This window comes from Nasonia vitripennis, chromosome 5 (assembly GCF_009193385.2).
Source record: "Nasonia vitripennis strain AsymCx chromosome 5, Nvit_psr_1.1, whole genome shotgun sequence".
NCBI classification, from domain to species: Eukaryota; Metazoa; Arthropoda; class Insecta; order Hymenoptera; family Pteromalidae; genus Nasonia; species Nasonia vitripennis.
This window is the reverse complement of record NC_045761.1, coordinates 11,132,467-11,147,386: the sequence shown is the minus strand read 5'-3', so window position 1 is coordinate 11,147,386 and position 14,920 is coordinate 11,132,467. Positions and strand designations below refer to the sequence as shown.

The following is a 14,920-nucleotide window of genomic DNA, read 5'->3' as shown; positions in this document are numbered from 1 at the left end:
AAAAAGTCAGGAGAAACACTGAGACGCGCTTATCCGGTTCTGAGAGAACCTTTCGGGTGTCTCGTTTCTTCAAGTTCTTTGTCTTGAGATGTTGATGCGTGTAATCGTGGGCAGGATTTTAAAGATTTTCAGTCAAGACTGTGGACTTGAATATCGTTTAATCTAAATCTCTTGGATTCATAATTTTGAATTTGAATTCAAGCATTTAGTCATACGTTTATTACGAGATTTATTGTGAAGCTGCACAGACCCGTTTGAATTTTTTCTGAAGCACGAGTCTATCGCTGTGAGACACATGAGACCATTCGAGCTTGTATTTATTGTGCGGAGTATGGTATTCGATAAGATTACAATTAGATTAGAGTGTGACAATTAGACAATCGGTGAACTGTTCGGTAGATTCAAATCGTCAGGTTATAAAAAAACGTCGTGCTTTCATCCCGATACTCTATTTATAGTTTTCAATCCACAATTTTATCAAAAATTTTGCGTAAGCCTATCTTTTTGCGGAGAATAACAAACGTCGAATAAATTTACGAATCGATTAATCGAATAAAGCAGCAATGCCAGTTACAAATTTATCAGATACTCTCTCCAAAAAAAAGTTAACAAACAGTCAAACTTACAAAACGCTCCGAGCATTCAATTCAAATTTCCCGCCGGCGGGTAGCGCGCGCGAGTCGGTCATTTCCGGCCCGGCTCGTGCACTTCCGCGCGTGCTTCTCGATTCTTCCAACCAATCCCATCGATCGCCGCATCTCCCCTCTTGCCGCCTTCCCTTGAAGCGAGACGTACCTATTCCAGTCCACCGGCAGCCAGACAGAGACACGCGATACGTGTATATAGACAAATTCGCGTATACATATACCTAATACCAGTCTACGGGGCGCGAGTAGTGCGTCACTTCACGCAGGCTCTCCATCAGTCCGCACATAGATATACACAGAGTTTTGCGCGAGAGCTGCGAATCTCTGTCTCCCTCTGCCTGCCCAGGACGATTCGCGCAGTGGTTCTCGAGGTTGAACCCTTACACGCCTTCGCGTACTCGGTATTCGCTTATCTTCCGCATCGAGGAAAGACTTGCAGGAGAAAAAGGCAGACGATTCCAACGTAAGTTCTCTGTTGCCGAGTAGTGCCCCCGACTCCTCGAGAGTTGTGCATCAGCTGTGTGGGAGCGAATGGCTGCGCCCGCGTGTGCGAGTGTGAGAGTGCACAGAGGAAGTGTCTAGAACGGAGCGTAAGGATATCGTCTCGGAGTCGAAGGTTTTCGGGGGAATTTGTACTTTGTTGGTTAGGTCGGGGATGTAGGGTGCGCCGGCCGCGGAAAAACGCGGCAAAGCCAAGGGCTGTTGCAGCTGTGCTCTCTCTCTCTCTCTCTCTCTCTCTCTCTCTCTCTCTCTCTCTCTCTCTCTCTCTCTCTCCCTCGCGCAAACGTCGTGTTTTGTGTGCTGCTGTCTGATGCGCCGATATTGCAAGTGCGGAATCGTGACGTCACTGACCGTCACCGTTTCGCAGTTGCTTCGAAATCGCAGCGCGGATTGCGTATTATATTCATGCATGTCTTATTACTTTTCTTGATTTTTTTACTTTGAATTTTCATAAGAAAAACTCGGTTCTTCCTTCGATAATCGTATATCAGCAACGTATATGCACCGGCTCTTCATTAACGTTCAAACGTTTAACTTCCAATTACCAAAACCAGTAGTTGACGCAAAAATGACCACTCGATAATTATACCCGCAATTACGACGGAAAATGCAAACAATCGATTAATACATAACTCGCTGCACATCAATTTAAGCGCGCCAATCCCGAAAAGCTGACGGTCAGCTGACGTAGTCGTCTCGCGGATCTTCCACCGTTCGACGGGGGGCAGATGTTCCAAAATGGCCGCCGAGCAGTCGCGAGAGTTCGCTTTGCGCCCCTACTGTTAAAGCTGCAGCACCGGTTTGGAGCATCGTCAGCTCTTCTTCATCGGCTATAGACGTTCTGAGACAATTGTTTGCTACCCAAACACGGCCTAGACATTTTGCGGAGAGCGACTTGGGCTTTGGCAAAGTTTACAGCTGCCGCTAAGGCTCGGCTGCACACGTTCGCGGCTGACTCTCATCTATCTCAAGGTCTCCTTGTTGATCACTGATTCTTATCTTGCTTTAGGTTATAAGATGTATGCGTGGATGATTTATGTTGCTTAAGAAGCTGCTGATTGATGCAGTCGGGTGTCAGATTTCCTGGTGATGTGTTTGGGGTTGGGATGAACTTATAAGTGGTTGGTTCCAGAGTGACAGGATGTAAGGATGTGCCCAGAGCTCGATGCGATAGAGAGATTCTAGTTTCCTTGTGTCTGTGTGTATATATATATATATATATATCTGTAGATGTGATGGATGCATAGAATACAAATGAGGTTTGAGTGAGCGTTGTTGGAATTGTCGGATTCATTGGTTTTTCTTTAGATGTTGTCAATGTGGTTTTCTATTTCTTTGTGATTCGTTTCTGTATTATCCAATCAAGCCTAAGTGTATGTGAGTGTGTGTGTTTGTAGCATCTGAACTTATATATATGGTTTTTAAGTGCATTGATTCAATGCAGTTGGCACTGACTACTTGTACAATATTTTTACTTGTTTGTACTACTGCAACAATATCTTGATATCTCCTAATAAGCAAATATAAAGTCATGATATTTCAACAGCTGCTGGTCTTATTTATTTCTTAATATTTCAGTTTTGTAATATAAATTTCATTTATCCTTTGTTTATTTTACTTAAGTAGTCAGTTAGTCAGTCAGACATGATTTTAAAAATGTCAAAATACTCAATGTGCTTGTAAAAAATTCAATCACAATACACAATTCTAAAAATGTGTCAATAACATGTCTCATAATCTATTAACAAAGCATCTCCATCTTCATTTTTTCGTCATGCTTATGTTTGTCATCAACACCCAATTACAGAGTGGTTTAAGCAGATGTCCTCCCCATCTGCTTCATTATCACAAAGCAGTCTTGTACCAAAACAAGCTTCTTTGTCGTTGCTGTCTTCATCTTCGCGCTCTTGGATATCATCAGTCTTCGATTTTTTTTGGGACCAAGTGAGCCTCTTCCGCTTTACTACTGTAAGTATTTGTCGAAAGCGGCTCTCTTACCTCTCACCATCATTATGGAGATCATATTCCTCTTGGTTACTTCCTCTCACATTAGATCCTATATTTGTTTTAATCACAACCCGTTATCTTTATTCTCCTCTACCAGTCTCTTATGAGCAATATATTTTATTGGTGGAAGTTGGTGGTAAAATTCTTTAGCAATCCATGACATTTTCTAGTATTTTCATTTTATTGCCTGCCTTATCACATGATTGACTTAAATATCTACTTGGCATGTTTTAGTAAAATTCAATCTATATTGTTGTAGATAAATTTTGCTGTCTCACGTATTATAGTAGTTCACTTATTTTGAACTCTTGATATTGGATATGGACTTTATATTTAGACTAATTTTATTTGTTTTGTCATCTGCAGATGCCACGAAGCAGGAGACGTCATCGCTCGCGAAGCCACTCACGAACACATTCACCGGCTTCACCACAATATGACCATAAGAGAAGAAGGGTTGATTACGAAAGTCCACCACGTAAAGGAACATACAGGTAAATAATTTCATATTGTTTGTTTAATATCATATTTATTTCAATCGTTGTTGAGAATATGATTAATTAGAAGAAATCTGTTTTACCAACAATAGGTTAACTCTGAACCGGGAATGGATGGATTACTTTCTCAAGTAATTTAAGTTTTGTTGTAAAAAATATACAAAAAATACCTGTAAGACTGAATAAGTTGACTGATAGGTCTAAACTAAATAATTTGTTATTTAAGTACTCAACCATGTTCTTTGGAAGACTCCTAATTTGGTTAAATTTAGGCATTTTTTGGTTCAATATGCTATGCATGTAATTGAAGCCTTTTACGATGTTCAGAATTAGCGGTAATGCGTTTATTTGTTGGTAAAATAGTGGTTTCGTTAGTTTTTCATATTACATAACAATGTATGTATATATAAAGCTTCTATCTGGATTCTGTTGGTCATAGAAATTAAAAATGTATACACTACTGTTACCGAAATATCGAATTATACATTATTACAAGATTAAATGTTTTATGATTATCCAAAACAACAATAGTTGTCTGCAAGACTCTATTACGCAATTGACCCCCGGATTTCTCCTTAACAAACCGATTTCGTAGTTATATTTAAACCAAGTCTTCGCTGGAAAAAGTATTAATAGCCTATCATCGCCATTCATTAACTTGAAACTATGAATGTCATTGAATGCTCACCTTGTATTCATTCATGTGTACACAATCCATAATTACGGTATTTTTCTGCAGTTTGATTGTTTTACTCTAATTATCGATTGCACCTGCATCAAAGCTAAATAAGTAGTTCGAATACTCGTCCACGCTAATTCGCACATAAAGTTCAGTGGATCAAAAATGAACGTACATAACTCTAAAGGCTCTCTCTCTCTCTCTCTCTCTCTCTCTCTCTCTCTCTCTCTCTCTCTCTCTCTCTCTCTCTCTCTCTCTCTCTCTCTCTCTCTCTCTCTCTCTCTCTCTCTCTCTCTCTCTCTCTCTCTCTCTCTCTCTCTCTCTCTCTCTCTCTCTCTATCTCTATCTCTCTCGAGCAAGCCTCTAAACGATCAATTCACATGTAGGTGTTCACGCAGAATGTGGAAACGCCTCATGTTTATAAAATCAGCATAGATACATGAAAACGAGTTCTCCACTCTGCATCCGTGGACGCAAGCAATTTTTCATCGATCTTGCATTTTCACACTATAAATCCATCGTAAATCTCGTTTCACTTCTTTTCCGAGGAAGTACGCCACAAGGCCGTCCTCCAACTTCACCGGAATCTTGTAAGACTGCATCGGAGAGCTTATAATACCTATTACGAAATGGGGGTATGAAAAATTTTAACGACGATCTAATAGAGCTTTCATCAAAGCCCTAGCAGTTTCATCCGCACGCGCGGCGCACGCAATCATCGCCCTCGAATTTCTCTCGATCCCGTTCACTCGCGGGATTATTCGAAACGCACAATCGCCCGCAACAGGTGTAGATACGCTCGCTCTCGTTTCGCTCTCTTGGCTTTTCCGGTCTCGGTGCGTGATTTTCCTAATTGATTACTCGTCGAGCTCGGAAGATCGATATCTCTCCCCTCTCTCTGCTCTAAAGAATAAATCGCGTGAAATTTCTCCGCGCACGATCTCCTTGTATAGTCACACAGTCCCCCGCTGCGACATATACAATATCCGCATAAGCAAATGGAGCTACTCGACAGTGTATCCTATACCTGCACTTAGCCTAATCGCCTGTGCCGATCGATACATCGTAAACAGCCTCTCGATTGCCTATCAATCACTCGCTGCGAAAATCCTCGAAAATTACACGCGTCGCTCCTTATATATCGTTACACGAGTATACGCATATACACACAAGCGCATACATCAGCCCAATGCAGTGTAGCGTGTGCGGTATACGCGATCCCCTCCTCCGTCCGGACAGCGCCTCCCACTGTCTTGCGGGACGAGAGAACCGCCGCTGCGCGAATATCCTTTAGCGAGCGAGCTGCGGCAGTCGCTCGCTCGCCGTCGACGGGCTGACGCGACACCGGCCCTTTTCCAACACATCTGAGGATGCTGCTGCTCTGACGCGAGTGCGATATGACGTGAGGGGAGAGAACTCTCGGGCTGGACCGATTTAATTTTTCTCTGTTCGTTTGGTTGTGCGCCGAAATTTCACTTTTGCAACGATGATAAACAAAAAGAGGAAACTTAAAAGATCGTGACGATAAGAGTGCGGGGAAGATGCAGCAGTGCGTCGGCCGAGAATCGGCGAAAGTAAAGCATCGACAGAGTTTCTAGCGAGAAGCGATTTTTCCGGCCGCTGACTCCTGGAGCGCGAAGAGGAAGAAGCGCCGCGACGGCGGCGTCGTGACTACATAGCCCGACGAGAGGATGCCGGCTCTCGCCGTCTTGCTGCTGAGGTATATAACGTTTCGTCGACGAAGATTTTACAGAATGATCTGAAAAATTGGTATCGCGACGACGTTGTGGCGTGCGTGGGACTACTTTTCGGACTGACCAGACGGTGACGTGCTCGCGAAAACTTATATCCGCGTTTTATAAGCTCTGCGGATCGGTAATGAGCTTCGCTCTCAAATCTCGATTCGACTCGGTCAGATTTTCCGAGGGAGAAGTTATAAACGCGTGGGATATTACAAACGCATCAGAGGTCTCTATTAAAGGACGATACTTCAAAGTCGTCCGTGAGAAACTAGATTCAATCGCGCACACGGCTTATTGGACCGATTCCAGGACGAAATTTATCGAGTTAATAATCCATCCGTATTCCAGGGAGCATTTAAAAGCCAACTTTCTCCAGGCTCTCCGAATCAATTCTGAAGAAAATTTTCAAACAATTCAAGGCGCCACACGTGCGAATACACTCGGCATCAAGGTCGCTTCGAAGCAGCCGGAAAAAATTTTCAGCAGTGCGAAAGATGTACGGAAGTGGGCGATAAAAGAGCCGAAGACGCTGTAAAAGTAACGCGACGGCTATGCGGACCCTTAAATCCCTCGATTTCGGGAAGTAAGCTCCGGTTTAGCTTTGATAGCCAATGACGAACTCTATTACGAGAGATTGTTTCTTCGTCCCGAACAACGAGTCGCTCGACGGCCGGTTACAAAATATTCATGGGATCGTTATTTTCGCTAATGCGACGCAGTCGCGTATGTAATGTGTCGCGGCCTTGCGCGAGTTATGCGAAGAATTCTTTTGTCTCAGGCAGGAGCGACCCTTAATTAACAATGGCATTTTCGCGCTAGGCTCGTTGCTCAACGAATCGGAGTAATTGTCGTTATGGAGAGGCTTCCTTATACAAGCGTCCAATTGGTTTCCATTACGCGAAAAAGAGAAAATGTTTGCACTTGGTACTTTATGGGCTCGAAAATAAAAGAATATACAGCTCAAATGACCTGAAGCTCTCGAGTATCCTCTGACATCTGGCGAACGCTTCGATCCCCCTCGAAGAAAAATAAGAGATAAAAAGGAAGGCATCGATGCATCGGTAGCCCGACACTGCTACACACACATCGGCTTGGCCTCGTTCGTGGGAGGCGTTTTATCGCGTGGATTCTCATTAGGCCTCCATCGCGCCAAGGTCCCTGGACTTCGTCCAAAGAGGGAAGCAAACTGCGTCTTCCGCAGTTTTGCCAAAAATGCTGCTTCACTTTCGTCCTTATCCTATCGATTCGGCGCGTGGCCGTCGCTTCTTTCTCTTCTACTTCTCTCTCTCTCTCTCTCTCTCTCTCTCTCTCTCTCTCTCTCTCTCTCTCTCTCTCTCTCTCTCTCTCTCTTTTCACCAGCAGCCAAAGAGCCGAATCGGTCACTGGTGCGTCCGCAGTTTTTACGCGAACAGCTGACTGCGATAAGTGGACTGATTTTTCTCTCACTTATAACTTAGGGAGAGATGTGCGGGAAGGTTTTCACCTGCGTTAAACGGTAAATAAACTGCCGTTTAACGCGTATAGCGCATTTTTTATCATCATTGGCTTCAGTCGTTCTGACGTAAAATTTATAATGACTCCGCAGTTGATAATGAGCGTCTATAAGCCTATTATAAGTACACACGGAGAGCGAGCGCGTTTTAGATAATCGCAGTGTAGAGCGAGCGTTTTATATGGTTCGCGATCGAGATAATAGTCTGCGCTACTTTTTAATGCAAGCATATATTTTCTCTCTGTAGCGGCGCGAAAGTGCTGGTTTGCCGACGCAATTGCCGCAAACGCTGTAGTCTTCGCTCTTGAAACCATACCGGCATGTGTATTATCGTTGTAAATATGCATGTGTACGTCTATATACTCTAAAAAATTGGTAAACAATTTTAACATAATCGATGTACAAAACCGGCAGTCGCGCGACGCCTCCAGCACTTAGCTGTGTATCATATGCACTCGGAGCTCTTTCTCTCGACTGTCGCGTCTCGTGTACACACACGCATACGGTCCCAGAACTGCACAAAGAAATGTAAATGCACACACGATATCCGCGTCGCAGGGTTATCGACTCGCCTTGAACTCGCGACGCTCAGAAGAGAGAGAGAGAGAGAAAGAAAAAAGTGCACCGGCCGATGCGTCACTCCGATTTTCGCGCGAGCGCACAGGTTTTTCGTCTTGATTTATATGCCCACCTAATTGTGTGTATGTGTGTGTATATTCGAAGAGACAAAAGCGGGAGATGATTTACGCCGCGGACTTTTCGGAAGCATTTTTTTCGGGGAAGACAATCCCCTCAAGGTCGCGTTTGGTCTATAAATCATTATGCGTGTGCATATCCCGCTAAACGTTACGATCTGAGTCACGTGTGCCGAGTATTTTCATTATACACACAGATATCAGGGAGGATATCTGAGTGGAGCAAAAAATTTGATTTAGCGGCGGCAACTACCAAATGCGAGAGATTGCTTTTGCGTTATAAATATAAATCTTTGATCGACTTGGTCGTAGTTCGCGGTACGTGACTCGGTCGAAATTCCGATTTCCGTCGATACAATTTCGCCTCGAAATAAATTTCGCGATCGATAAACAGCGAATCTCTATTACGGAGCCACGTGTAATGTGTCACGCGCCGAGAGAAAATTCGCTGAAACTAGCGTAATTGAGATCGACAAGTGTAGGAGAAGGAAATTTTCACGAAGCGAGAGAGAAAGAAAAGAAGCGAAATTAAAGCTCTCGTTATGGAATTAAGGCGCGCGTATTATACGGTTGACAAGTTCTCGTAATAACGCGGCGCATAATGGATGTGCCGCAATTTCCTCGTGTCTTTATCAGCGGAAAAGCCTGAAACCCACGCGGACTGAAATACATTATACGCGTGTGCGGCTGAAGTTATAAATCGCGAATCGTCGATACGCCGCTTATTCAGTAGCCAGTTTCGAGGCGAATTACGTTATACGCGCGCGCGCGCACAGTATCGCGCATTGAGCGAATGTCATAATCCGGCACGCGTAGAAGTGCTTCAAACAAACGTTCGTTGAGCGAGTTGTTTCGAAGCGAGCGGCAAGATAAATTAACACTGGAATCTCCGTTCATCTCATCGTCCGTCTCTCGTGTGCATCTCGGCTGCTTTTTTTCACCGTCAACTAGCGCGGAGAGGTCGTTAACACCGCGGGGCTGGGAATTGAATCGCGAATCTAGAGCCACTTGAACGCGTACAAGCTTACACGATTTCTACGACCAACAGAACGTCCAAATAGAAAGCGATAAAAAAAAGCAAAAGAAATAGTAAGGTAGCAAAAGAACGAACCGGCTAATCTCATCCAGGCTGCGTGTTCGCAGTGGCGAGAGGGTCCTGCGATCTCGCCAGCACGAGCGAGGCACCAGCCAGGAGCGGCGCTACAAGCGCTCGCATCGTCGTTCGCCGAGCAGCGGCCGTCAACAGCACAGCTCCCATGCGGGCCAACAGCAGCACCGGGAGCGCGAGCGGGAGCGCGACCGGGACCGGGAGCGCGAACGCGACAAGCCCGACAAGCAGTCAGCCCAAGCAGGTGGCCTGACCTCAAGCAGCAAGTACAGCAGCAGCAGCAACTCGGCCAAACTGGCGGCCGTACAGGCTGCGCAGGCCGGCTCGGCCCAGGCTGCCGCGACCGCAGCCTACTCGCCCAAGAGGGAGTCCAACAGGCACAAGCCTACGTCCAATAAGAGCCAGGTGAGTTTTCGCTCTGCAGATGGGCCGGTCCTTGTCTTTTCTCTCTTTCTCTCTCTCTCTCTCTCTCTCCTCTCTCTCTCTCTCTCTCTCTCTCATTCACTCTGTCTCTCTTTCGACTCTTCTCATCTCCCTATTCCACTGTGTGCTTTTCCCTCCATTTTTAACCCTATGTCATTTTGTCTGAGGGAGATAATCGTGGATTCGCACATTTTTCATCCGGGGGTTGAGTCGATTGATTCGCTGCGAGCGACAAGGTAAGAACTGCAGCGACAACCCCTTGGAGTGATATGTAAATAAGGAAAACCCGTTACCACGCGTATACACTACTCGCACGAACGAAACGAAAGATCCTCGTGCGGTTCATTCATCTCTTTGTTTATACGTCCGCGCGCGCGCGCGCACGTCGGCCCTTACACGAGCTTTGTGCCGCGCAGTGTCGTCCCGTCGCGCGCGCGCGCTGCAACTTTCCTTTTCTGAAATCTCGCTCGCGCTTTGTTCGACTTCCGCCTCCCTTTTTCTCTCTCACTCGCGCGCGCTCGCGCTCACTGCTGCACTCGATTGACGCAGCTTGAGTCACTCAGTGGGTATAGTTGCCGGTGCGCGGGCCCATTTTTTCTCCAGTCTATCTCCTTAGCTCACCTCGTGTGGTTTCTCTCCGTGTATACCTGAGAGCGCATCGGGCTCGTATTCCTGGCGGTACTCAGACTTGGTTCGCGATTCTTCGGCCGAAGGATGAGAGTGAGGTGGCTCGAGGTGAGTGAACGGCGGTTTGGCTTATTTTTTAATTATTTAATCGAAAAAAATTACGCAATCGGGTATAATCGTAAAGTACGAGCAACGGTTCGAGTTTTATCCTGACGCGAAAACCGGTCGATCGTCCTTTGTCTCCCGACGCTCCCCCGAAATCCCGGAGCAGACAGCGGCCAGCCGCAGTCGTGAATCACTGCTATATATACTACACACACACACACCTCTCGACCGATCGGGTCGCCGCTATCATATCCATTCACTCTCATTAGCCCAATCGAGTGATCCTGCCGTTATAGGGCTGTAACGACGCTGCGCTGCTGCCTCGAGCAACCTTCGCGATCGATGCATACGGTGCGTGGTGTGTACCGATGATTTTGCACGGCGCAGGAAATCGGTTGCTGTATAGCGCCCACTTGCCTCCTCCAAGTTCGTCGTCCCCGTTAGCTATCACGACCTCGGAACGGGATGCAGTTTTGCAACTCCGATGTGTATATAGCTTGAGATCTCGTCGATTTTTTTCTTACCGATCTCGCCGTTGCTTTTTACCGATATCTCTCGGAGGCGGTGGTTTTTAGGACACTGCCGATTTCGACGCGCAGATGGAAAATCGGTCAGCTAAGCGTATACATGTGCGTTTCATTTTGGAGCTTTTTTACCAAAGCTTCGCTCGCAAAGGGGAGAATTATTGCGTGACTGATGAATTTCGGTTTGTTATTATTGTGCGATAACGAGCGTCTGAGTTTTTTTCTGAGTTATCAGAGCGACGAGAGTGCAATCCAGAGATAGCAGCGCTGTTTTTCAGCTAAAATTAATTAGCCGGAGGCTTGGAAGCTCGAAGAGCAAATCAACGAAATCCGCATCGGCGCGCAACAAACAGATAATACAAGGAGTCTCCAGCAGAGGCACCGCAGCAGGAACGTAGCAGCTTCGCGCCGGAACTTCAAGCAAAACAAATCTCGGCTCTCGCGCTGATTCACCGGTCGGCCAAGAAAGCTCACTCCCCCTGGAAGCCTCATCATCATCAGCAGCAGCAGCGGTAACGCTGCACAAGAAATAGAAGCTTGGTATCATACACACACGCACAGAGAGGAAGAAAGAGAGAGAGAGAGAGAGAGAGAGAGAGAGAGAGAGAGAGAGAGAGAAAGGAGAGCAAGAATCGCAGAGAGGAGACTGTGCTTTCTTTCTACACCGCGGCTGCGGCTGCGGCGGCCCGGCTATTTTGGACGAGTAGCGCCGCGCGAACGAACGAGCTCCGCAGGCCTCTTCTCAGTAGTGCTGCCTCGACGTGGCGCGCCTCGGACGCTCCTCCGATGCCCCTTTCGATCGATGATCATCATTGCCATCGTCGATTTCCTGATGTGTAACCGACACCTAGTGCTGGAATATATACAGACGTAATAGTGTGTAACACGGAGCGGCAAGAGATGCGAGCTTGAGGCGATAATATAGACCCGGTGAAGCTTCGGTGATAATATTCGGCGAGAAGAGTCGAAGCGGGGTGCAGTAGTTGCATTGAGTAAAGAGGCCAAGCGCTTCCAGAAATACCGAGCTCGCGCGCGGCTGTGTGTGGCCTCGAAAATCAATCATGGCGCGGCAGGAGTTGGAACAGGCCCCGACGAACATGTCCTTCGGCGATAGAATGATGCTGGGCGCGAGAACCAGAAGACAGCAGCAAGAAGCAGCCAGAGCTTGGTGGCCATGCCAGGCTTGGGAGAACTGGCTGCAACACGCCATAGCCGAGAGAGATCTCGTTGAGGTTGAACAAACACAGCAGCAGCAGCAACATCAGCATCAGTGTAGGGAGAGTCACCGTCATCATCACCACCATCACCACCATCAGGGCTGCGTAGGCGGTGCGAAGAAGCTGGTGGTGACGCCGGAGAGCAAAGAGCAGCTGCAGCAGCAAGAGCCGATCGTACAGAGGGTCTTGCCTCCGCCAGAGGTACTTACGCCGGAGTTTGAACTTCTTTGTTTAGTGTGTTATTATATCTATACGATGGTCCGGAAAATGGACTGGTGAGCAGCTTCTGTTATACGAATACACGCAGTGGTGTGACGACGACGATAGTGCGGTGACTGGAATCCAGTCCATTTTCTGGAGAACAAACAAACTCGCGCTGCGAAATTACGTGATAAGCAAATTGATTCCGGTCTCGGTTGACGCAAAATTTCCGACTATGGCTCGTCGGCTGCGTATACGTATACGATCAAATGCGCGCGTTCTCTCTCGATATGGTATCGCCTCGTCGCGTTGCTTGTCACGTATATAGTATGCTCGGAGTGAGACTGACAAATTAGCAAACAAGCGGCAGTTATTCGGATTCAAAGAAGCGGATACTCAGGAATAGATATATTTAAGCGACGTTGTAACAATAGAAAAATTTATACAAGAGCATGAATTAACAGCACGAATATCTTCTATACTAATGTACCGATATATACACTTCCGAAAGCTCCGCACGCGTCGTTCCAACTCTCCGCCACCTAACCTCGTTTCGGACTTTTTATTTACCCGCGCGCGAGCGCGTGTATTTTAAAACGCCGTCGGGCATGCGCACGCGGCCGTTACACTTGAAAATCTGGAGCGACCACTTCGACTCGTCGAATATTAGTTGGCTTGTTATAACTCATATCTCGACGTTCTATCTAATGCATGTTAGTTGGTGCTTTTCTTATTGTTAGAGTACGCGCGTTAAATAAGACAATCGATAAAGCAGACTAGCAACTAACTCTGTTTTACTGAACGCAGCTAAACGCGATCTCTTGCCAAAGCTCAAGCGCAAACCGATATCACCCTCTGCAAGCTCCTCGACGTAACCCAGTACAGAAAAAAAGTTCGGGGGAGGACGTCTGCCAATGTCGCTTCGAGTCGTCGAACTGATCGCGAAAGAGCTGCGGAGCGACGACGAAGGTTCTCCCTGACAAAGCCTCTTCTCTTCTCCCTCCGCGATGTATGCGCGCGTGTGTGTTTCGACAGCGGCCGCGAACTAGTTCGCCGCAGCCGAAGCGATTGACCCAGTAACGATTTTAAATAATAATAACAGCGGTGGAGAGGAGGGACAGCACGAAATTTCGCGTTGACGCGCGTCGTCCATAAACATAAACAATGAGCCGCGCGCCGCTAAATGACATGTTGTGACTAGGACTTCTTTTATATTCGATCGTAGGTATTATAAGTGTACACGCTATACTTAGATTTTGGCCGAAGAGAAGGCAAAAATTGCTGCGCGTATTCCTCCCGTTAATAAATTCGTAACAAGATCGACCGCAAAGAGCTGCAGCCGTGAGCGAGCGACATGACATATCGAATCAAGTAGGCCGTGTAAATCCTAAAATTAACTAATCACCGCTCTCTTTCGTGCGGCGCACAATTACACGCACCTTCCCGTCGCGAAACAAGCCAAATCCACCTCTTAATCAAAGCGCAAAAATCCTGGATCATCTTTCTCGCTCGCAATATCGAATTTCTCGTCCGCTGAAAAAAGCTCGCGACGCCGGCGGGGGGACGCGCTTTTGTAACTATATCGAGCTCGCGATTTTGGAACAATGGATTTTCATCCCGCGAATAACAAAGGGTTTATTTTGGCTCCGCGCGCCTGCGTGATTAATTTTCTCATTTTCCTCGAGAGCAGAGAGACAATGACGTGGACAAACTTACGGTTACTTCTCAAAATCGCACAGCTGATCTATGACTAATCGACGATGCGTATACGCGCGCGCGCACATGTGCACGTGCGTCTCGTTTCATTCATTCGAGTATTACATGGCTCCTTCTGTAACCAACCTCTCGCCTAACGTTTCAATTAGTTCGCGGAGAGTATATAATACAATGACGAAACAGAAACGGATAAAAAGCCGCTGTCGCTCTCAAGTTCACCTTTTCCTTCTCGAAACTCGGAAAATCATCGGGCGCGCGCACCGGTCCGATGGCGAAAATAGTGTCCGCTCGCCAGTAGCCGTTCCGAAGGCTATTTATACGTTTATTTATACTTGCGCGCAACCGATTTTCTCGGACATTCGCGGAAAGAAGCGGCCGCGCAGGCGCGATGCGACAACAACGAGGAAATGCGACCTTGCGGCGACGAGCTTACGGGAAGAGAGCTTTCGCTCGACACAGCTTTTTTGGCCGAAAGCTTCGGATTCACGGATGATTCAAGTCGTTATGTGCGCATATACGCACGTAGAAGATGGATCATACAGCAGCCCCCGCAAAGGATGCCATGTGTGTGCGAAGATCGAAAATGAGCAAAGTTTTACGTAATGCCGCTTTATGGCCTTCCGCTCTCACACTCGCAGTCCGCTGTCGAGGCACGAGTATAGCGATGCGGCGCATCGGAGAAGAGTAGCTCCACTCCTTCTCTCTCTCTCTCTCTCTCTCTCTCTCTCTCTCTCTCTCT

General features: G+C 46.8%; 1 protein-coding gene across 10 annotated transcripts in view; it reads left to right on the top strand.

Moving 5' to 3' along the window:
* LOC100124191 (serine/threonine-protein kinase Doa) overlaps positions 1–14,920 on the top strand; it is a 30,592-nt gene that overhangs the window by 4,788 nt on the left and 10,884 nt on the right. For 4 of the 10 annotated variants that reach the window (XM_032601041.1, XM_031931970.2, XM_032601037.1 and 1 more), the window contains 2 exons: positions 3,522–3,649; positions 9,389–9,773. In XM_032601041.1, coding sequence (XP_032456932.1) covers positions 3,522–3,649; positions 9,389–9,773 — 513 coding nt within the window. Of the gene's footprint in view, positions 1–915; positions 1,111–1,392; positions 2,121–2,955; positions 3,117–3,521; positions 3,650–4,487; positions 6,052–9,388; positions 9,774–11,254; positions 12,466–14,920 lie in introns of those variants that run through there. The other 6 variants (XM_032601038.1, XM_031931971.2, XM_032601040.1 and 3 more) reach the window with 5 other exon arrangements.